The sequence below is a fragment of the Mobula birostris genome, chromosome 3 (assembly GCF_030028105.1).
Source record: "Mobula birostris isolate sMobBir1 chromosome 3, sMobBir1.hap1, whole genome shotgun sequence".
Classification (NCBI taxonomy): Eukaryota; Metazoa; Chordata; class Chondrichthyes; order Myliobatiformes; family Myliobatidae; genus Mobula; species Mobula birostris.
Window position 1 is genome coordinate 42,929,757 of NC_092372.1, and position 23,821 is coordinate 42,953,577.

Below are 23,821 nucleotides of genomic sequence, written 5' to 3' on the forward strand. Positions count from 1 at the left end.
CAGCTAATATTAGGACTATGCCATTAACATTTTATCCACACATACTAATCATGGATTTCTGTCCTCGAAAGAGTAGGTTCTGGGTCAATTGAAATTTTCATAACTATGTTTAATAGATAGGTGTATAAAGTAATATGAAGCAAAGACTGGTGAGTTGAGTTCTGATGTAAATCAGCCTTACAAACAGAGCTATCAAACAGATTCAAAGGACTAGGTAACAGAATTAGTACCACATCCACATAACTCTGTATTCATGTTTAGTAAATGTTTGTTCAAGTTTAATGAAGTACTTCAGAAAGCAGAGTTTGCCTATTTACCTAAATCTGATGCAGTTAAAACAACATGGGCTATAACTTCAAAAACAATCTTTGGAATTATGTTGGCAAGGTGAACATCATCCCCTCAGGGTGAATCAGTTTGTGTGATGAAGATGTCTTTATTTTAAATTAGTTTGTCATTATTAAGGATTGATAGGATCTACTGAGAACTCTTAACTCCCATTTAACATAATTTATGCTTGTCTTCCAATGTATGTATTTGAATCTTTTTTTTCTTTCATAGGCGTTGTTTGCTACAGAGACCTTTGCTATGGGTATCAACATGCCAGCGAGGACAGTTCTGTTTACAAGTGCACGCAAATTTGATGGGAAAGATTTCCGCTGGGTACAGACAGTTTTTACTTTGCTTGTATATACTGAGAAGCCTATATCTTTTAGAGTCATCCTTTCTAGTAAAGGATCAAATGCTCAATTTCTGTTTTTGAATTGCTGGGTGATGCATAAAAGAGTCATGAGAGTAAGATGTATTCCTTGCTGCAATTTGCCCCTTTCAGACTAAATGGAATAAAACTCATTGTCTGATTTGTGCAAGTTACAAATTTTATAAATGGAACTCTTATTCCATTTGATAAATTAACTTTTAATGGTTTTGTGGTTCACATGAGTTGTGTGGAATAGATAAAACTTTTATTTATTGAAAATCCCCTCAGTCTCATCTTCCTGTAACTTATTCTCCATTATGTACCCTGCAACTCCATAATTGTACTTCCACCCACCTGTACATGCAATTTACAGCAGCCATTTAACATTCCAGTGCATCTTTAAAATGTGGGAGGAAGCATGTGCACAACATGGGAACCCAGTTGCTCCTGGAGAGGACAAACCATCTCCACACACAGCTCTGAACTGCAGTCGTTGGAACTCTGAGGCAGTGACACTAGTCAGCCAACGTGCTCTGTTTTTGTTTTTGTCAAATTATGATTGTTCAAATGTTTACCCATCTTTCAGCAGTAGTTTCCTTTGAAAATCAGTGTCCAATAATTACTTTCTTTTTCAAATTTCAGATTTCTTCAGGAGAATATATTCAGATGTCTGGTCGAGCTGGTAGGCGTGGCATGGATGAAAGAGGGATTGTTATTCTCATGGTAGATGAAAAGATGAGTCCAACAGTAGGAAAACAGCTTTTAAAGGTAACAAATTATGCTTACTTATATTTTTGAATTAATGTAATGGTTTGGGTTAATATTTGTAAAGACTTTATTTAATATTTGAATTATTGTCTAATTCTTCATTGAAGGAGTGATGTACAGTAAGTTCTTTTTTTCCCTATTAGGTTTTTTAAGGTCTTCTCACTTTAAGGTGTAAATTGTGCGGTGAATGCACAATTGTGGGAAAATAAGCCTTCAAACGGCTGTGGTTTTATTTGAAATGTGTTATGGCAGTCATGACAAAAATAAATTATTTATTGTAAAGTTATAATAATATATTTATTAAAGTAAAAGGAAAAATTATTTTTTTTACAGTGACTTACAGATGAAATAAAGTAATGCAATCAACCAAAGATTTTCAGGGGAAGTAGATTTATACTCTGCCTTCATTTGGTTGGTTTTCCATGACAGTGCCGTTTTCCCGCCCGTATCTGTATCCCTTGATTTCCTTCATATCATTTGGTTTCTGTTTCGAATGAATAGTGGCTGAGCCTCCATAGCCCTCCAGGATAGGGAATTCTCTGCATGAGGAAAAATCTCATCTCAGTCCTTAATGGCTTACTATTTATTCGTGAGATTGTGATCCCTGGTTCTAGTTTCCTCTCCAAGAGAAATACCCTCCCTATAAAAAGCCTGTTGAGCAGTGAATAAATTTTGTAAGTTTTGATGAGATCTCATTCTTCTGAACACAAGAGAATGCAGGCCATATCTATTCAGTCTCCTTTTATAACAAACTTGTAATTCCTGGAACTAGTCTAATGAATCTTAGCTACTCTCTTGCTGTGCTGAATATATATTTTTGTTAAATAAAATGACTAAGCTATACACAATTTCCTCATCATGATCTCACCAAGAAATCATGACAGTTGTAATTCCTGAATTTATTTGACTTAATTGCCTGCTGTATTTGCATTAAGCGTTCAGAGACTTGTAGCCACTAAATTTTCAGTAGATTAAATGCAGAGAATAAAATCAGGACCTATACATAGCCTTCACTGATTTGACCAAAACTTTTGACTCCATTAATTGTGAAGCCTTATGGAAGGTGCTGTCTGCCTTTTTTCATCAACTAAGGGCTGCCATTATTTTCTGTAATAACACGGAAATGGGTCAGTTTATTATCCAAACTGAAGTTAAGTATGTTAATGTTATTTCCTCATCTCTCTCCATCTAATGGATGATTATTTTCTTACTGTTCAATTTCTCTGCCCGTAGACAAGGCATTAATGATTGCCATTAATTATGCCATCTACACACATTCTGAATACTGTATTCAATCTAGACTGGATTTTTTTTAATGTAAACTTACCAAAATCTAGGATTCTTTTGTAACACTGGAAAAAAAAACATATGTCTGCATTAGGCCTTGAATGTTGTTCACTTCTCTAACCCCAGTAACCAAATGCACTTTGTTTCTTTGGGGAGATTATTTTGACAATTCTTCAGTAAATGGGACTGATGGAGTGACATTAAAGTCGAGATTAGCAATGCCCTTGTCATCCCTACACTCTCCTAAGGATACGAAACGTGGGTGAACTACCACATCTGTAGTGACTGAAGTAATGTTGTCACATTTATCCATAGAAGATTCTTCCCATTAAGTGGGAAGATTGCCATGTTCATGCTACATGCATGATTTTGTTACCAAAATTTTCCATTGATTTAATGACAAACAGAGTTCTGACTAAAGCCAATCTCAATCTTGTTTATGCACCAGCTGGTCTCAATTGTATGTGCAAATGCTGAATTCTCATTTCGTCAAACAAGTCTACTGTCAGCTTACCCTGACTGGTAGAAATGCCACAAAGTCGTATTCTTCTAAAAAAAGAAAGTTTAACCATCACAGTCTTGAGGGTAGCAGGCTATCAATGGGCCTCAATGGCATATCCTTCATCAGAGAGTGGTCCGCTTTGATGAATAACAATGTGCAATCAGAGAAAAAGAGGATGGGAAGAAGCCTGGGGCATTTGGCAACTGACCTGAAAGGAAGCATCTGTACCATCCACGCGTTGTTTTATTGCAGGATTGAACATCTGGCTTATCTCTGGATTTGTAAGTAAATGTGTGATGGAGATCATCCTTGAGCTGGTGGAAAATACTTTATGCACACACACCTGACATATAATATTCTGTTTAATCTTGCACACCTGAACATTTGAAGGACTGTGTAGTCTGAAGGACAAAACATAAGATGGTCTTTCATTTAGACAGATTTATATACAATTTGTGTTTTATTTCTATTATACCCATGAGTTAGATTCTGAAACTTCAACTGAATTTTGCAATTTTGCCTTCTGCAAAAACAGGAATATTTATTCAAGTAGTTTCAGCAATTAACTGTTTTCTAATTGAGCCAACAATAGCATTAAACTAACTAACTCTTTAGTTCACTTGTGCATATTAACTATAAAGTTAATTGGAGCATGAGAACAGTTTGCATATTTGTACTGACAAAGCAATTATTTGTTTTTGCCTTCTTCTCCCAGGGACAGACTTTAACGGTTCACACTGATTTCTCGGAATAAACTTTTCATGAAATAGTCTGGAAGTCTTTGGAATTTTTTTAACATTATATATAAGCTATCCACTATGCTTATTATTGTTGGTCTCTAGAGCGAGCAGCTCATATTTTGGCTTTGAAATCAAAAATTGTCATGATTGTATCGCTAAAGAACAATTTGGAAAATAGAACCGCTTGTATACATGCCAAAACTTGATCCCTACTGTATTATATAATAGCTTTTTTGGTGAACTGCATGGAACCTATGCAAAAGTCATCTGTAGGTTTTCATTGTGTTAAATTTGCACTGTACCTGATTTGAAGTACAGCCTAAAGCTGGTATTAATTCTAAGTATCCCTAGAATGTATGCATTTAAAGATTTTTACCTTTATAGCAACCTTTTTAAAATTGCTGCAGTACACTGAATCTTTACTTCCTTGCTCTGATAACAATTTGAGAGCTAAAGATACAGTCTTTGGAGATGGTCTCCAGGCATGTTTACAAAATGATTCCTTTAAACTTCCACCTGGATAATGACCACACCGCCTCCAGGCCAGACCAGTGTCATGTAGAGAGTCCACATTTTCCTCAGAAGATCTAATGTACACAGCATCCATCATTTACACCCCAGCTTTAGATAACCTACTTGTACCTCCTCCACAAGGGCCACAGGCGGGACTGCCTGCCACTTTAATGTTTCTTCCTGCTCTTGTCTCATGGATCATATTTCTCTCTTCCTTAACCATGTGCCTTCTCCTTCTTCAGACACTTCTTATTTGCATCAGTGACATCGTTGCCCTGTGCCGGTTTGACTGTTGTTTATATTTTGGACCTTACAATTCATCTTCACAAAGTGAGAATTTAAAAAACTACACATGTTGCAGTAAAAATTGGATTATTTTTTCAGGCATTGCATCATAATTATAATCCTCTAAATCCTGACAGTTTGTACTGAATTTGTTACTCCTAATCCATTGTTCCAACACTCATAATTGGGAATTACACACAGTGTCCCTATCCACAGTTCAACCAGTGTACAGTTTTGTTATGAACTATACTTATATTATTCTTAAACTCAGAACCTATGGAAAATCGAATAAATGGAGAAACTAAAAATCCATAATAAAAATAGAAAATGCTGAATTCTCAGTTTGTCAGATAGCATCTGTGGAAGGAGGAATAGAGTTAAAGATTTGGGTTTGTTACCTTTGTCATAACACCTTGGATGTACAAACCATACGCCGCCTGAGGATCTTTCTTCCTCAGAGGGGTCCAACTATGTTCTTCTCCGCCACACTTATTCACTTGACTCACTCACTCCACCAGCTTCTGTGTAGGGATCAGCCTGTATCGATTTCAACAGAAGTCTTCCACAAGAGAAAACTTGCCCTCCCGTCTTTCAGCATTTATAAGGGACTATTTAGGATTCCCTGGTTTGCACTTCCATTTCCACCAACCATTCCTTTTTCATGGCACTTCCCCGTGCAACCTAAGAAGAGATCATATTTACTCTGTAACCTCTGCCCATCCAACCATCCAGACTTGTTTTTCAATTGTGGGTTGCATATAGTAGTCATGAAGTAGTTTCATCTACATTTGAGAAACCAAATATCCATTGTTTAATTTTTTTTGTAAAGCATTCATTCTACGAGGTAGGAGTTGAAGCTAAGCTGTAAGATAGCACATTTCTAAAGATAGCTTCAAATGTGAAGGTGACAACCCTAATTTAAAAGTAAAAACCTATCTCTTTGTGGGTTAACGTAATTAAACAAAAAATCCCTGATAAGTTGAAGTAGAATATCTTTTCAGATGTTTGTACTGATTTTTATTTGTAAATCTGAATTGGGAGAATATAAGTAATCTTTCATCACTTTCTTGTTTGAACAGTTTAATCTTTTTATTTTGCAGGGTTCAGCTGATCCTCTAAACAGTGCTTTTCATCTGACCTACAACATGGTTTTGAATTTGCTTCGTGTTGAAGAAATCAATCCTGAATACATGTTGGAAAAGTCCTTCTACCAATTCCAGAACTACAAGGCAATCCCTGGAGTGGTGGAAAGTGAGGGCATCATTATTTTAATTCTTTGCTTATATCAGTGAATTATTAATTTCTTTTGCAAAAGGGTAACGCATATATTTTAAGTGTTGCACAACCTCTTCTTTTTGTGTCCAGTTGACATTTTTTAACACTATTTAAAGGCCACTCATGACCAGAATGCCTTGGGCTTCCTGAGAAGTCTTTGCTAGTGTCATAATAACTAAATTCTGAGGCTGGGTGCTACCGTTTTCCAGCAGTTGCACTGGCAATTCTAGATGCTTGTAAATCTGGTACAGATTCAGTGATACCATTCATTTCAATGCATGGTATTGACTCTGAACAAGGGAAATCTCAGGCCACGTCACAAAAAATCTCAACGAGTTTCAATGATAATAAACCTGATTCAGATTTTGATTCTAGATTTATACGTTTGAATTAATTTAAAAGTACTTTTGTACATTTTGTTTTCTATTGTGTGAATTAGTTTGAATTTTCTTTTTTTTCTTTAATATTATGATTCTTTTTATGTTTGATTATTTTTGAATTTTAATCTCAGCAAAATTCAAAGGTTCTGACAACTACTTATGTTTGGGGTTGATAGTTTCCCACTAATTAGAATCTGCCAATAAAAGGACCCTTGCCTAGAGTGTTAGAATTAATTTTATGCAAAAGGCACTGCCAACCTGTGGCAATCCTTCTGAGACCTTCCCTTCCATGCACTGCTCCTGGTAAGCGTAAGGATTGACGGCGCATTGTTTAATGAGGTGAGATGCACAAAACTTAAGGCATTAATCTATGTGTTGTGCATCATACAAAGATTTACAGTTACAGTTGTGCTTTATTTCAACAGATTTGCTCATTTCTAATAATCAAAATAACATTCAAACTTCTGGATCACATCCACAAAATAAGCTGTTAATATCTCCTCACGGTGGAACCTGCCCATGGTGCAATCACATAGAATCATAGAATTGTACGGCACAGAAACGGGGCCCTCTCAGCCCACTTTGTCCATGCCGATTGTGATGTCTTTGTGCACTGTCTGTTTACCTACGAATGTTTGTACATCACATGGCGACAGAAATAGCTGTATGGCTCCCTTATTACTCCTGCTCAATCTTGACTTTTCCCATCCTAGCTATACATCAGGGCTAGTCATGGTGCTACCAGATTTGTTGAAGATTTCTGTCAGATTAATTAGTCTGATCAAAATATAATTCCATCGATCAGCACCCAGACCATAGCCCTCCATACCCCTACCATCCATGTACCTTTCCAAACTTCTCTTTAACATCGAAATCAAAATTTCATCCACCACTTCCACTGGTGGCTTGTTCCACACACTCACCACACTCTGAGTGAAGAAGTTTCCTCTCATGTTCCCCTTAAACATTTCACCTTTCACCCTTAACCCATGACCTCTAGTTACAGTCTCACCCAACCTCAATGGGAAAAGTCTCGCATCCTTCCTGTAGTTAGGTGACCAAAACTGCACAGAATACTCCAGATTAGGCCTCACCAATAACTCCCAACTCCTGTACTCAGTACTTTGACCTATGCAGGCCAAAGTGCCAAAATCTTTTGTAACAACCCTATCTACCTGTGATGCCACTTTCAATGAGTTATGAACCTGTATTCCCTGATCCCTTTGCCCTACCGCTGACTGTGTAAGACCTACCCCGCTTGGTTCTCCCCAAGTGCAACACCTCACACTTGTCTACATTAAATTCCATCTGCCATTTTTCCAGCTGATTCAGATCCTGCTGCTAGCTTTGCTAGTCTTCCTTGCTGTCTACTACACCCCAGTCTTGGTGACATCAACACATTTGCTATCATTCAGATCATTGATATAGATGACAAATGGCAACAGACCCAGCACCAATCACTGGCAATCCAAACGTCAGAGGCCTCCAGCCAAAGGCAACCATTTACTACCTCAACACACTCTAAATGCTGGAGGAATTCAGCAGGCCAGGCAGCATTTATGGAAAAAAGTACAATCGATGTTTCAGGCAGAAACCTTTTGGAAGGACTGGAGGAATAAAAAGCTGAGTAGATTTAAAAGCTGGGGGGAGAGGGAAACACTAGGTGATAGGTGAAACCTGCAGGGGGAGAAATGAAGCAAAGAGCTGGGAAGATAATTGATGAAAGAGACAGAAGGGCATGGAAGAAAGAAAAAGATGTTGCCTGGCCTGCTGAGTTCCTCCAGCATTTTGTGTGTGTTGCACGGATTATCGACATCTGCAGATTTTCCATTGTTTGTCATTTAATACCTCAATTTGAATGCTGAGCGACTGAACCTTCTTGACCAACCTCCTAAGTGGGACCTTGTCAAATGCCTTGCTGAGGTCCACGTAGACAACAGCCACTGCTTTAGCTTTATCAGCTCCCCCGGTGACATCCTGTTAAAAACTCTATAAGATTGGTTAGACGCAGAAAGCCATGCTGACTATGTCTATTCAATTCCTGTTTATATCCCTATTCAGTCCCTGGCTGTCTAAATACTCATATATCCAGTCTCTTAAAATACCTTCCAATAACTTACCCCACTACTGATGCCTGGCTCACCGGCCTGTAATTTCCTGGTTTATTCTATATGCCTTTCTTAAATAATGGAATAACATTAGTTATCCTCCAATCCTCTGGTTCCTCAGCTGTCGCTAAGGATGATTTAAATATCTCTGCTAGGGCCCCTATAGTTTCTGCACTTGCATCCCACAGGGTCTGAGGGAACACCTTGTCAGGCGCTGGGGATTTGTCCGCCCTGATTTGACTCACTCCTATAGATTCTGTGTCTGTCTCCTAAGTAAATACAGATGCAAAAAATCCATTTGAGATATTCCCCATTTCTTTTGGTTCCATGCATAGACTACCATTGTGATTTTTCCAGAGGATAAATTTTGTCCCTTGAATTCCATTTTGTTCTTACCCTGTAGAAGCCCTTGGTATTCTCCTTCTTGTCTGCTAGGACAACCTCATGCCTTGTTTTAGCCCTCCTGATCTCTTTCTTAAGTGTTCTCTTGTATTTCTTATACTCCTCAAGTACCTCATTTGTTCCTATCTACCTGTACCTGCTATGTACCTTTCTTTTTCTTATCCGGGGCTACACTCTCTCAAAAAAGCAAGACATTGAGGTCCTGGTGAAGAAAACCACATGAGGCAACTTAGTGACCACTAGAAGCAAATTTATTTTATTTAAAAAATTTTACATAGATTTATTTGGATGATCACTTTCAAAATTCTTTGCACGATGTTTTTTTACACAAAAGTTACGTTTGAGTGTCACACATGCGACTGCTTAATAAGTTAAGAACCCATAGTATGACAGGAAAGATACCAGCATGGATAGAGCATTGGCTGATTGGCAGGAGGAAAAGAGTGGTAATAAATGGAGCCTTTTCTGGTCAGCTGCCGGTGACCAGTGGTGTTCCACAGGTATGTGCTGGGACCGCTTCTTTTTACATTACATTATATGTCGGTGATTTGGATGATGGAACGTGGCTTTGTGGCCCTGTTTGTGAACGATATGAAAATAGGTGGAAAGGGGAGGATTGTTGAGGAAGCAGAGAGGCTATAGAAGGACTTAGATTAGGAGAATGAGCAGAGAGGTGGCAGATGCAATATAGCGCTCATGCATTTCGGTAGAAGAAATAAAAGCATAGACTATTTTCTAAATGGAGAGAAAATTTTTTAAAAACTGAGGTGCAGAGGGGCTTGGGAGTACTCATGCAGGATTCCCAAAAGGTTAATTTATAGGTTGAGTCTGTAGTGAGGAAGGCAAATGCAACATTAGCATTCATTTCAAAAGGACTAGAATATAAAAGCAAGGATGTAACATTGAGGCTTTATAGGGCACTGGTGTGAGGCATCACTTGGAGTATTGTGAGCTGTTTTGAGTTTCTTATCTAAGAGTAGATATGCTGACATTGGAGGGGGTTCAAAGGAGGTTGACAAAAATGATTCCTGGATTGGAAGGTTTATCATATGAGGAGCATTTGATGGCTTGGGGCCTGTACTCACTGGAATTCAGGAGACTTTGGGGGGGGGCGGGGAGCTCATTGAAATGTATTGAATGTTGAAAGGCCTCGATAGAGTGGATGTGGAGAAGATGTTTCCTATGGTGGGCAAGTCTAAGACCAGAGGATACAGCCTTAGAATAGAGGGATATCCATTTGGAATGGAAATGAAGAGGAATTTCTTCACCCAGAGAGTGATGAATCTGTGGAATTTGTTACTCCAGGCAGCTGTGGAAGCCAAGTCATTTGGGTATATTTAAGGCAGAGGTTGATAGATTCTTGATTAATGAGTGCATGAAGGGATATGGGAAGAAGGCAGGACATTGGGGCTGAGAGGGAAATGGAACAACTATAATGAAATGGTAGAGCAGACTCGATGGGCCAGATGGCCTAATTCTGCCCCTATATATTATGGTCTTAATGGAATGTGGAGTGAACTACTTGAAGAGGTTGGGGCAAGTGCAATAAGACTGTTGGACAGGTATCTGGATTGCATTTGTTTAAAAGGTTATGAGCCAGACACTCAAATGGTACTAATGTGGGTGTGGCATCTTGGTTGTTATAGACCAGTTGAGCCAAAGGGCAGATGTAATATTTTGTTCTTATAGTAATCATAATACAAATTGCTGCTAAAAGAGATGCTTAAGATCTTATCTATTAAGGTTTAGGGTGTGTAAGAAATTTACTGAAACTTAACAGTCTCATAATGTTGTGCATTTTTGTAAAAAGCTAGTGAAGCATTATTTAAGTGAATAATTTATTTCATGCATCATCGTTCTGTTTCTGGACAAATCAAGTCAAGCTAATATCTGAATTGGAGCCCTAGGGACCACGGACAATAGCTCATAATATAATACTACCCAGGGAGCATAATGTAATCATTGGAGATAAATTATGAAATAATAGAAAACAGAAAGCCAGTACATTCTAATTATGCTCATAGCATATGCGGAAAATAAAAATACTCAAAATTGATTTCAATATTGAATTGCTTTCAGTTATTAATGCAAGTTGTCAATATGAGAAAAATGGCATTTTCCTGATCTACTTGAGGGGTAGTGAAGTGCATTCTTTATCCCCGCAGCTTGCTTTTAGGCAGAGCATTACCTCTTCCCATTTAAAATCTCAAAATAATTTAATTCTATTACATTATGTTTATTATTTTAAACTCAGTCTTCCTACTGTTACTGCCTTACTTGTTTGACCTTTTTTGCCTTAAGAGATACAAGTAGTCATCTCTTGAATCGCAGCAGTCTATCTTTGTTATTTTTAACAGTTTGATAAAGTTGAGTGGCTTACTAGGCATTTCTGAAGACTAGAAAATGTCAGCCAATGTTGCACAGCTATCTGCTGATGTAAGTTTATTGATTGGCTTTAGCCTCCATCTTCATGTCAAGAGAATGAATTATTAATAATTTTGTTATCTAGTTTATGGAATCCTTTGGGTTCAAATGCGGTAACGTAATTGTTGATTTAACCATAAGTGTTAACAAAGTTTTTAGACATTTTATGCTGCCAGCAAAAATCCCAGCCAGATTCTTGTAATGTTTGCTCAGAAGACATTTACATTCTGTATACACTACAGATTATTACACATATGAACACTATTGGAAGAAAGTTTGAGAATATGTTTGTTTGGCAAGGGTTACATCAAGATCATAATGCAAAGGTGTTTGGAAAGTAAAAAAGTTACATCCATATTCATGGACTTCATGTAATCACTGAGGTTAGCTGGATACATTTTTGATATCACATATTGTGGTTTGTGAGCAAATGTTTTAGTCAGGAGAATTCCATGCCACTCTAGGCTTGTCCAAAAGGAGAATCTTGTTGTCACTTGAGACATATCCATGCAATTTCCTATCACAGATCAAAGCTCGGCACACACTGGAATCTTTGTGTTTGTACAAGATTTGTTAGCTTGAATTTTAAGGTAATAGAGTTGGAATTGGTTTAATAATGTGTGAGATACATTGATAGGCTTTCATTTGCTTGCCATGCAGACAAATCATTCCATTAATAGCATGGTGAGGATCTTGCTAAGAACACGGGATGCTGCTTTTAAATCTGGGGATCTACAGGCCTATGGGCAGGCAAGAAGAGCCCTGAAAAGCGGCATCAGAGAGGCCAAGCACAGATATAAACAGCGTATAGAGGAGCACTTTACCAGTAACAACTCCAGATGTATGTGGCAGGGGATAAAGACTCTTACTGGCTACAAGGACAGCTATACAGTCACAAACTCCTCAGATAGAACACTGCCAGACACTCTGAACCAGTTCTTTTCTCGCTTTGACAGTCAGAATGGAGAAGTTGGCATCCAGTCAGCACTAACAGAGAAGGATGACCCTATAGAATTACACCAACACCAGGTCAGATCTGCCCTGCCCGGAGTCAATGCGAGGAAAGCAGCTGACCCAGATGGAGTCACCAGAAGGATTCTTAAGGACTGCGCAGATCAACTAGCGGGAGTATTTACTACCATCTTCAACCTCTCGCTACTACAGTCTGTAGTACCCACCTGCCTTAAGTCAGCCACAATAATACCCATACCAAAGAAAAGTACAGTGAACTGCCTTAATGACTATCGCCCAGTTGCTCCTATCATCATGAAAGGTTTTGAGAGACTCATACTGTCTTATATTAAGTCTGCCATACCTGCTGACCTTGATAAATACCAGTTTGCATATCGTGCAAACAGATCGGCAGAGGATGCAGTCATTACAGCTCTCCACACAGCCCTTACAAACCTGGATCAGGATAACACCTATGTAAGAATGCTGTTTGTGGACTACAGCTCAGCTTTTAATACAGTCATCCCCTACAAACTGGTGCAGAAATTGAGCAACCTGGGCCTTGACAGTTCACTGTGCTCATGGATACTGGATTTTCTGAGTAACAGACCCCAAAGTGTCAGGATGGGAGAACACACATCATCTACTCTCATCCTGAACACCGGTACACCACAGGGGTGTGTTCTCAGCCCCATCCTCTATTCTCTTTTCACCCACTACTGCTCTACCATTCACTCCACCAACACCATTGTCAAATTTGCTGACGATACCACCCTAATAGGTATCATATCAGACTGTGATGAGACAGCCTATAGGGAGGAGGTACAGCATTTGACAGAATGGTGTTGTCATAATAACCTGGACTTGAACATCACAAAAACCAAGGAGCTGATAGTAGACTTCAGGAAATCAAAGCGCGTCGAGCACTATGCTCTGCACATATACGGGAAAGAAGTAGAGAGAGTAGAGAGTTTCAAGTTCCTCGGCGTCCATATCTCGGCTGACCTCACCTGGACTGTCCATATCTCTTATCAGGTGGGGAAGGCCCAACAGAGGCTCTACTTCCTAAGGAAGCTAAAGCACGCTCTCCTCCCTCATCACCTGCTGATCAACTTCTATCAGACAACTATAGAGAGCCTCCTGACGTATTGCTGTGCAGTGTGGTTGGCCAGCTGCACAGAACAGAACAGGAAGGACTTGCAGCGAGTGGTGAGGGTAGCAGAGCGGGTTATTGGCACAACATTACCCTCCCTCAGAGACATTTATACTGGCAGACTTCAAAAGAAGGCTACTTGCATTTCAAAGGATCCCACTCATCCTGGGCATCACCTGTTTTCCCCTCTACCTTCTGGGAAGAGATACAGAGCATTAAGGACGAAAACAAAGAGACTCCTTAACAGCTTCTACCCACAAGCAGTGAAATGTATAACACCCCCTTCCCTTCTCCTACCCCCCTCCTAAGACAGCGGCAGCTAAATGCATCACACTTCCAGGAATGGCAGGTGTGCAATAGTCCTACCCCCCCCCAATCCATATATTATTAATTTTGGACTGCACTCTTGAGGTTTTAGAGTTTATTTTATGTATATATTCTTTGTCATGCTGCAAAATGTTGAGCTGCTAAACTGTGTTTCATTGCTCCACAACAATGACAATAAAGATATTCTAAATTTAATTCTAAATCTAAAATTTCTAATAAGTAATTGAAATAATAAAAATGAAAAGCAGAGTACAGGAAGTAGTGTTACAGTTACAGAAAGGAGCAGTGTAGATAGAAAATGTGCAAGGGCCGTGATGAAGTAGTTTGGGAGATCGAGTTATCTTTTAGCGTATGCAAGATCTGTTCAAGAATCTAATAACAGCAGAATAGAAGCTGTTATTGAATCTGGTGTATGTGTTCTTAAGCTTTTGTATCTTCTGCCCAGTGGGATGGGGCAGAAAAGGGAATAACTCGGGTCTGAGTGGTCCTTGATTATATTGGCTGCTTTTGTGGTGCAGCAGAAAGTGTAGATGATGTTAGTGAAGGGGAGGTTGGTTTGCTTGATGGACTAGTTTGCATTCACAATTCTCTGCAATTTTTATGACTTTGGGAAGAGCATTTACCATGCCAAGCTGTGATTCATCCGAATAAAATGCTTTCTGTGGTGTATTTGCAGAAATTGGTGAGGGTCATTGGAAACATGACAAATTTCCTTAGACTTCTGAAGAAGGAAGGACATTATTTTGCTTTCTTGGTTGTAGCACCCATGTGGCTGGACCAGGACAAATTGGTGATATTTACTACTGGGACTCTGAAGCTCTCAGCTATCTCCACCTCAACATAATTGACACATCAATGATGGACTGAGTTTATACTATGTGAGCTCTCATGTTCTGGGGCTAGCTGGTTCTATATATTGCAGGTGGAAAGCAATCCAACCAGCCATCAATGAGACTTGCAAATGTGATTAGGGCTCAGCTGCAGGTGAACTGCTAATGAGTTCCTTAGTGGATATAGTGGAACTGGTTGAACAAGTGTTTAAAAAGTTTCCCAGTGGTTGCTCCTTGTTGGTAGTGGAGTATTAACCTTTTGACTTGAGCAAAAGCTGTACACCCAATGATTTCCAGAGTTAGGTATGTAAATAGTTCTAGAAGTTTTCTGATTTGGATTTTCTCTGTGGCCCATTTTGAAATTATTAAGCTTACAATAGATGTGACCTATGCTGACTGGAAGAGAGGTTGTGTTACTGGCAGTGGTATTGTGCTGGGAACCTGATATGAATTCTTACCCTTCTTGCTGCTGCACGCTGATGTACTGGAAACTAAGTGATTGGGAGACTGGCATTGAATCCCTGCTTCACTGTTGCAACACGTTGCTGTGTTTGGAACTTTTCTTGAATCTACAGCTCAATGTGGTGAAGCTGTCTGTGAAACCTAACGTTGTGCAGGTGAGTGGGTCAGCTACTATATTTGAGCATGTTAGCACAGAGAAATTTCTGGGACTTAGGTGGGGATGGGGGAAGCAGGGTGCTATGCAGCCAAACAAAGAAAGGAGAGATGGTGCTTTGGAAAGTGTTGGGAGAGAGTTAAGGATGTAGAAGTATATAGATTATACTTATACTTTATTGTCACCAAACAATTGATACTAGAACGTACAATCATCACAGCGATATTTGATTCTGCGCTTCCTGCTCCCTGGATTACAAATATTAAATATTAAAACATAGTAAAAATTAGTAAATATTAAAAAATTAAATTATATATCATAAATAGAAAATACATTTGTAGAAAAATGGAAAGTAAGGTAGTGCAAAAAAAAATGAGAGGCAGGTCCAGATATTAGGAGGGTACGGCCCAGATCCGGGTTGGGATCCGTTCAGCAGTCTTATCACAGTTGGAAAGAAGCTGTTCCCGAATCTGGGCGTACGAGTCTTCAAGCTCCTGAGCCTTCTCCCGGAGGGAAGTGGGACGAAAAGTGTGTTGGGCTGGGTGGGTCATATCCTTGATTATCCTGGCAGCACTGCTCCAACAGTGTGCGGTGTAAAGTGAGTCCAAGGACGGAAGGTTGGTTTGTGTGATGTGCTGTGCCGTGTTCACGATCTTCTGCAGCTTCTTTCGGTCTTGGACAGGACAACTTCCATACCAGGTTGTGATGCACCCTAGAAGAATGCTTTCTACGGTACATATATAAAAATTAGTGAGGGTTTTAGGGGACAGGCCAAATTTCTTCAGTTTTCTCAGGAAATAAAGGCGCTGGTGGGCCTTCTTGGCAGTGAACTGTGTGCTGCCAGTCCCCAGTGATGGCATGGGTTCACTCTGCCGGCCAGAGTGTAGCCCTGATTTGCATATCTCAGCACTCACTGAGTTGCCACACCATTCAGTCATTGCACCCAAGACTATCCCTCACAAGCAGCCTCTCCACATCATGACATTGGGTGATTCACAACTGGATGAAGCCACTGTACAGGAGATATGTTCCTAACAAAGCAATGTGTTTTAAAGTAAGTTATGGTACACACCTAGATGTGCTCAGAATAGAGTATCAGGTGCGGTGTCGTAAACCAGCATTGGGCAGCTTAGTACCAGGTAACGTAACAGTGTTTTACAGCTCATCATAACTTTTGTGTGTGCAGGTGGTTGTGATAATTCTGCTGGTGTGTACTTTTCCCGAGGGCATTAAGGTATGATATGTATGTTGAGTAGGAGTATTCAATAAATGCTGCTAGAATTTTAGGGTATTCACTGACACAGCTTTCTACATAATTTCTTTGAAGTAGCCTGTTTGGGATAAGTGTTTGGGGAAATGCAAGAAGATGAAAATTTGATGCTCACAGGTCACTGTGGTTTGAATTATTTGATATAATGGTTGAGTTTATTTTGCCATTTTTTAATACTTGGATGTTTTGATTCAAAGTAATTATATTTGTGGAGTCAGCTGTAATTTTGGCCTTGGTATGTATTTGAAGAATCACTTTTGCTGGTATACTATTTGCTAATGTAACTCAGAACATTAGCAATGGTCTGGGAAGTGAAAATGTTCACTTTCATGCAATAATTTTAATCTGATGTGTCTTTGGTGTGGCAGAATAATAGGAATTTAGGTAAGCTTCATTTGATTTTCAGGAGTGCATTTCTGACAGTGGGGGATTAGATAGTCATTCTTGCTGATGGTGTAAAATTGTGAATTACAGATAAATTCCATCTGTTTTCAATTGTGATAGATTGAATAAAAGAAAAAGGACTAAAGTCTTGAAAATTTTCTAACACATTTTAAACTCTTACAGAAGTCCATATTTTAATAGTGTACACTACAGAATATGTTTCAATTATGGACATTAAGCAGTTTGAAGTGTTACCAGTTTTAATAACAAATGTTAGTCAGTTTGAAGCAGGATGATATTCTTGTGAAATAATGATGTGCAACCCTGGAAGGCTGTACTGCTATGCTTTGTTTGCTATAACCTTAAAGGTTGCATTGAATTTTAAGAAAGAAGGCCATTGCTTCTCCCCAACTTTGTACGGATTAAATTAGATTCATTTATTAATCACATGTACATCGAAACACATCATTTGCATGAACAATTGATGCGATCTGAGCATGCCTGCAATGTTCACTAGAACAGCATGCAGCTAACATACAACAAGAAACAACAGCAGAACGAACCCCTTTTCTACACCCCGCACTGACGCGCACAGATGGCTTCCAACCTCAGGACAGGCTGCCTCTAGGCCTCTGACTTCCAGACCCACGGTCCCATAATTGCACTGTCTCCCTTCACCCATGTTTTGGAGTTTCCACAGACAAGAATGTTAACAATTGTACTATTTCAATTGCTTGGATATTGGGCATGGGCTTTCAGCATGTCTTATCTTGCTCCTTCAAGCAGAAGTTAGGGTGTCATGGACTAATTCACCACTCAGCTGTAAGAGTGAAGCTGTAAAAATATTTTTGTAACTTCACCCTACAGAACAGAAAAGGATGTTTAATTTTTGCATTAACTATTTTTTATACTATTGATATACTATAGCTGCTGTATGAAAGTTTTATCTTTGTTTCCCAAATCTTTAAAAATAGACTCATCCTCACTCTCCCAACTTCCAAGTATCAGATGGCTAAGTGGAATTATGATGCCACATGATACCAGCCATTTTATGGCAGAATAAATGTATTCATTTAATTGTTTTATGATTAATGCTTAATGTATCAATGTATTGTATTTGTATATGATATTTTTACAGAGGTCAAGGTACTGGAAGGGCAGTATAATGAAATTGAAATTCCCAATGAAGAAAATGTTGTTGCTTACTACAAAATACGGCAGCAGCTGGCTAAACTGGGTAAAGAAATTGAAGAGTATTTACACAAACCAAAGTACTGCTTACCTTTTCTCCAGCCAGGCAGGCTTGTTAAGGTATTAAAACCTCATTACTAATTTCATGTAATTTCAGTGCACTGATACAATCCACATCATTGAACTAAGAACCAGATTTGAGTAAGACTTGGAATCCAAAAACAGCTTGTGGGATCCTGGGCTTTTTAAACAGAGGTTCCGTGTACAAGCAGAGGTGACTGTGACGTGGTGCACTCTTGTAAAATATTGGTTTAGCAATAACTTGAATATTGTGTTGAGTTTCCTATACTTCAGAAAAGATACAAATGTTTCAAAAAACATTGTGTTTGAGATTTACTAATGGACTTAAACTGTGTAAAAGCATTGAAGAAATTGAAGAATAATAGTTGATATGGGATCCAAAAATTTTATTTAAAATCATCAAGGTGAAAGATGAGTAGAAGAGAAAGAAGAAACTGTTTACGTTGGCAGAAGGATCATGATTAAAGAAACATAAAATGAAGGCAGTTGGCAAAAGAACCACAAGTGATATGAGGAAAATTATTATACAGGAAGAGGTTGAGGCCTGGAATGCTTTGCCAGGGATAGGAGTCAAGGCAGATTCAATTGAAGCATTCAGAAGTGAACTGAACAAGTATCTTAAAGGAAAGAATTTACAGGCCTATTAGGAAGAAAGTAGGGGAGTGAGACTTGGCAGACTGCTCTTATGTAGAACTGTACAGACTCAAAGCTGAATAATACTTCATGCTCTAACCGTTCACTGATTCGATAACTCCTGAACTAGCAGTTTCTAATTAAATTACTCCCATTAGGTAGGTGCTAGGTAGCTTGATCCAGGGTTCAGTTTGTTCAAAGAAGGCACTACAATTTTTCTATGTCAGGTTTTTGTATATCTTGAAGGATCATGGAGGTGCAGGAGCTTATCATCACCCATTGTCCTGGTGATGTGGTTCTTGTTTTAGGAAATGTCATAGTGAATTACCACAGTGCATCCTGTAGACATTCCACTTTGCAGTAATTTTGTGTCAGCATGGAGTCATTAAAACTATTAATATTGTGTACAGGATGTAATTGGACAGCTTGACCTCATCCTCATAAATGTTTCCCAGTGTTAAACTCACCTAGGTTTGAATATTGCTACAATGTTTTTCTCTTTTGCAAACAATACTTAATTAAATTGAACTGAAATACAAAAGTTAAAATATTATGCAGAAGAAAAGATATTCCATGATGTTTAATGTAAAAGAGTAGCCTTTTAAAATAAAAACTTCGTAACAGTGCTTTTGCTCATGATATTTCTCAAATAAAAAATTTCTACAGATAAGGAGTTAGTAGTAATTATGTGTTTTTCAATTTTGTTTGTAAATTCCTTTGCTTTTGATTTTATAGGTGTCTTAAGATATTTGGAATCATGGTTTTGAGTAAATGAATGTACTTTTTGTCTTCCAGGTGAAAAATGAAGATGATGATTTTGGTTGGGGAGTTGTCATAAATTTCAATAAAAAGTCTAACGTTAAGGTAAATAATTTGCATTGATGTTAATGTATAAGATCGTATTTTATGAAACAGATGTGTGGTTGTTAAGAACCCTGATTATCTGAGTTTGTGTAGGTACAAATCTGAAAAACATGTTAATTCATTATAGGCAAATGTATGTGGTTATCAGTAATTATTTTTTGGCACTTAAAGCCAAGTACCACAAAGTTGAGATCATATGTTTGGTGATTGTCACCTTTTCACTCACTGGGGCCTTGTTTCCTGGGTTCACAGGAAAAGTTATTACAATACTATGTAATAACTTAAAAAATGAGTTTAGGGTCTGGAAAGCTGCCTATCCGGTGTCACCAAAGTCTGGCATGTACAGAACTTATCAAACTTTTATGGTATATGTGCTTTGATTTGACCAGTGAGCATCTGTTCAATAGTTGCTTTTTAATTGGGTTCAATTTAATACATATAAAGGCCACCCAGAAGGAATCCCTCATATGTTTGTTTAAATTTGGCCACATCCAGCTGAAAGATTTGCCAGATCAGTTTTTACATCTTTTGGTGTGGGCTTTCTTTCTCCTACAATGATTGATTGTCTGCTATTGTGCATGAAATGGGGGAAAAACAAACCACCTTTGTACTTGGATATTGCACATCAGCACAACTTGTACAACGGACACACTCTGGGAAAATTGTACTTAATTGTTTAATTCAGCATTTTCTAACAATGATGAAGGAAGTATTTAGCATGCTGGCCTTTATCAGAAATGACATCGAATTTAGGAGTGCATTATGTTGCAGTTATGAGTCATTGGTGAGGCCACATTAGGTTGTAGGAAAGACATTGTCAAGATAGAGAGGGTACAGAAGAGATTACGATAGTGCTGCCTGGACTAAAGATCTTGAGCTATAGGGAGGGGTTGTGCATGCTGGATCTTTATTCCTTAGAATGTGGGTGAATGAGGGATGACCTCATAGAAGTTTGTTATAAATCATGAGGGCTATGTATGAGCAGGGTGATCATAGTCTTTCCCCTGAGGTTGCGGAGTCTTAAACTAGAGTGAACAGGTACAAGATAAGAAAGAAGAGATTTAAAAGAGACGTGAGAGGTAACCTCTTTACACAGTTACTGAGTACCTGACGTGAGTTGCCAGAGGCAGTGGTTGAGGCAGATACAATGGCAACATTTAAGAAGCACTTGGATAGGCACATAGAGAGGAGGAACCTTGAGGGTTATGGACTGAACTCAAACAACTGGAACTAGCAGGAGGTTGCTGTGGTTGGAATGGACCATTTGGGCTGAAAGGACTGTTTCTGTGCTGTATTATTCTGTGACTTTATGACTAATTGTGAAGCCCGTACTTGACTTATTCAGTGATTTCCTGGCAGGCTGTCCATCCAGATATGCCAACTCATTTAGCATTCTGCATACAAATCACTTCTGTCCTTAATGGTCTTTTGTTTTGTTCCTGCACCAAATTTATGATCTTGTGACTGAATCCAGTCATAAGACCATAAGATTTAGGAGCAGACTTTGGCTCATCGACACTGCTTCATCATTTCATCATGGCTGATTAATTTTCCTCTTTTGCCTTTTGCCCCGTAACCCTTCATACCCTGACTAATCAAGAATCTATCAACCTCTTTTAAATATACCCGAACATGTTCTCACTGCTCCTAGTCTTCGTCATCTACCTCAGTCCTGCACACAGGCTTCACTCACTTGTAGTTCCCTCTCAGTATCTCCATTCTTCTGAATGTGTTTCCTTGTGCATTTTACCTTTCACTGTTTTAGTGGCAGTAACTGGGTCCCTGCTTTGGAATTGAGTCTACTCAATCATGTCTGTACCTTTTCTAAAAAAAAAATGGAAGAGGGGACTCTGCACTGGTTTACAAGTTCACAAAAAAAACACAGAGGCTTCAGACTTTTACTCCTGACTTTCCCCTGGCGGATGTACAGTCTCTGGAAAATAAAATTGAAGATCTCAACAAGATTGAAGGCAAGGCAATGGATGTTGTCTACATGGACTTCGGCAAGGCATTTGACAATGTCCTGCATGGGAAGTTGGTCAAGCAGGTTCAGCCACCTGAATGAATTGACTTTATTTCTTACATCCTTCACATACTGTACATGAGGAGTAAAAATCTTCATGTTGCGTCTCCATGTAAATGTTCAATGTGCAATAAATAGAATAGTCAATGTAACATAGAGTACACTCAAATCAGTGTGAGTTAATCAGTCTGATGACCTGATGAAAGAAGCTGACCTGGAGCCTGTTGATCCTGGCTTTTATGCTGTGGTACCGTTTCCTGGATGGTAGCAGCTGGAATAGATTGTGGTTGGGGTGACTCGAGTCCCCAATGATCCTACAGGCCCTTTCTGCACACCTGTCTTTGTAAACGTCCTGAATCATAGGAAGTTCACAACTACAGATACACTGGGCTGTCTGCACCACTCTCTGCAGAATCCTGCAATTGAGGGAGGTTCAGTTCCCATACCAGCCAGTGATACGGCCAGTCAGGATGCTCTCAATAGTGCCCCTGTAGAAAGTTCTTAGGATTTGGGGACCCATACCAAACTTCCTCAACCGTCTGAGGTGAAAGAGGCGCTGTTGTGCCTTTTTCACACACAGCTGGTGTGTACGGACTATGTGAGGTCCTCGGTGATGTGGATGCCGAGGAACTTAAAACTGTTTACTCTCTCAACCCCAGATCCATTGATGTCAATAGGGGTTAGCCTGTCTCCATTCCTCCTGTAATCCACAAGCAGCTCCTTTATTTTTGCGACATTGAGGGCGAGGTTGTTTTCTTGACACCACTGTGTCAGAGAGATGACTTCTTGCCTGTAGACCACCTCGTAATTCTTTGAGATAAGGCCGATCAAAGTAGTGTCGTCGGCAAATTAAGTTAGCAGATTGGAGCTGTGGTTGGCAACACAGTCATGGGTATACAGGGAGTAAAGAGGGGACTTAGTACACAGCCCTGAGGAGCTCCTGTGTTGAGAGTCAGAGGGGTGGTGGTGAGGGAGCCCACTCTTACCATCTGCTTGCAATCTGACAGGAAGTCCAGGATCCAGCTGCACAAGGTAGGGTTAAGGCCAAGGTCACTGAGCTTCTCGTCAAGCCTGGATGGAATTATGGTGTTGAATGCTGAACTCTAGCCCAAGAACAGCATTCTCACACAAGCATCCTTCTTCTCCAGATGTGTAAGGACGATATGTAGAGCAGTGACTTATTGTGTCGTATGTCATTCAAGTTGAGGTAGTAAATTGGTTTAGACATTGGCTTTGTGGGAGAAGCCAGAGAATGGTAGTAGATGGCTGTCTGTCTGTCTGTCTGGAGGCCTGTGGCTAGTGGAGTGTCACAGGGATTGGTGCTGGGTCTATTGTTGTTTGTCATCTATATCAATGATCTGGATGATAATGTGATTAATTGGATCAGCAAATTTGCAGGTGACACCAAGATTCGGGGTGTAGTGGAAAACTATCACAGCTTGCAGCAGGATTTGGATCAGCTGGAAAAATGGGCTAAAAAGTGACAGATGGAATGAATGCAGAAGCATGAGGTGTTGCATTTCGGTCAGGCCAACCAGAGCAAGTCTTGTACAGTGAATGGTAAGGCACTGAGGAGTACGGTCGAACAAAGGGATCGGGAAATACACGTCCACAATTCATTGAAAATGACATCTCAGTAGATAGGTTGTATGGGATATTATGCTGAAGTTGTATATTACATTAGTGAAGCCTAATTTGGAGTGGTGTGTGCAGTTTTGGTCACCTATCTGCGGGAAAGATGTAAGTGAGGTTGAAAGAGTACAGAGAAAATTTACAAGAATGTTGCTGGGACTAGAGGACCTGAGTTATGAGGAAAAATTGAATAGGTAAGGACCTTACTCCTTAGAACATAGAAGATTGAGGGGAGATTTGATAGAGGCAAAACAAAATTATGAGTGGTATAAATAGGGTAAATGCAAGCAGGTTGTTTCCACAAAGGTTGGGTTGAACTACAACAAGAGGTCATGGGTTAAGGGTGAAATGTAAAATGCTTAAGGGGAACATGAGGGGAAATTCTTCACTCAGAGGGTCGTGAGAGTGTGGAATGAGCTGCCAGCACAACTGGTGCATGCAAGGCCGAATTTCAATGTGCCTGTGGAAAGCGGCCAGTGAGT

The 23,821-nt window shown here is 39.3% G+C and overlaps 1 protein-coding gene across 1 annotated transcript in view; it reads left to right on the forward strand.

The window, feature by feature from the left end:
* mtrex (Mtr4 exosome RNA helicase) overlaps positions 1–23,821 on the forward strand; it is a 123,701-nt gene that overhangs the window by 54,242 nt on the left and 45,638 nt on the right. Inside the window, exons 14-18 of the mRNA XM_072252521.1 lie at positions 562–663; positions 1,343–1,468; positions 5,896–6,046; positions 18,054–18,226; positions 19,616–19,684. Of these exons, the coding sequence (XP_072108622.1) occupies positions 562–663; positions 1,343–1,468; positions 5,896–6,046; positions 18,054–18,226; positions 19,616–19,684 (621 nt within the window). The remainder of the gene's footprint in view (positions 1–561; positions 664–1,342; positions 1,469–5,895; positions 6,047–18,053; positions 18,227–19,615; positions 19,685–23,821) is intronic.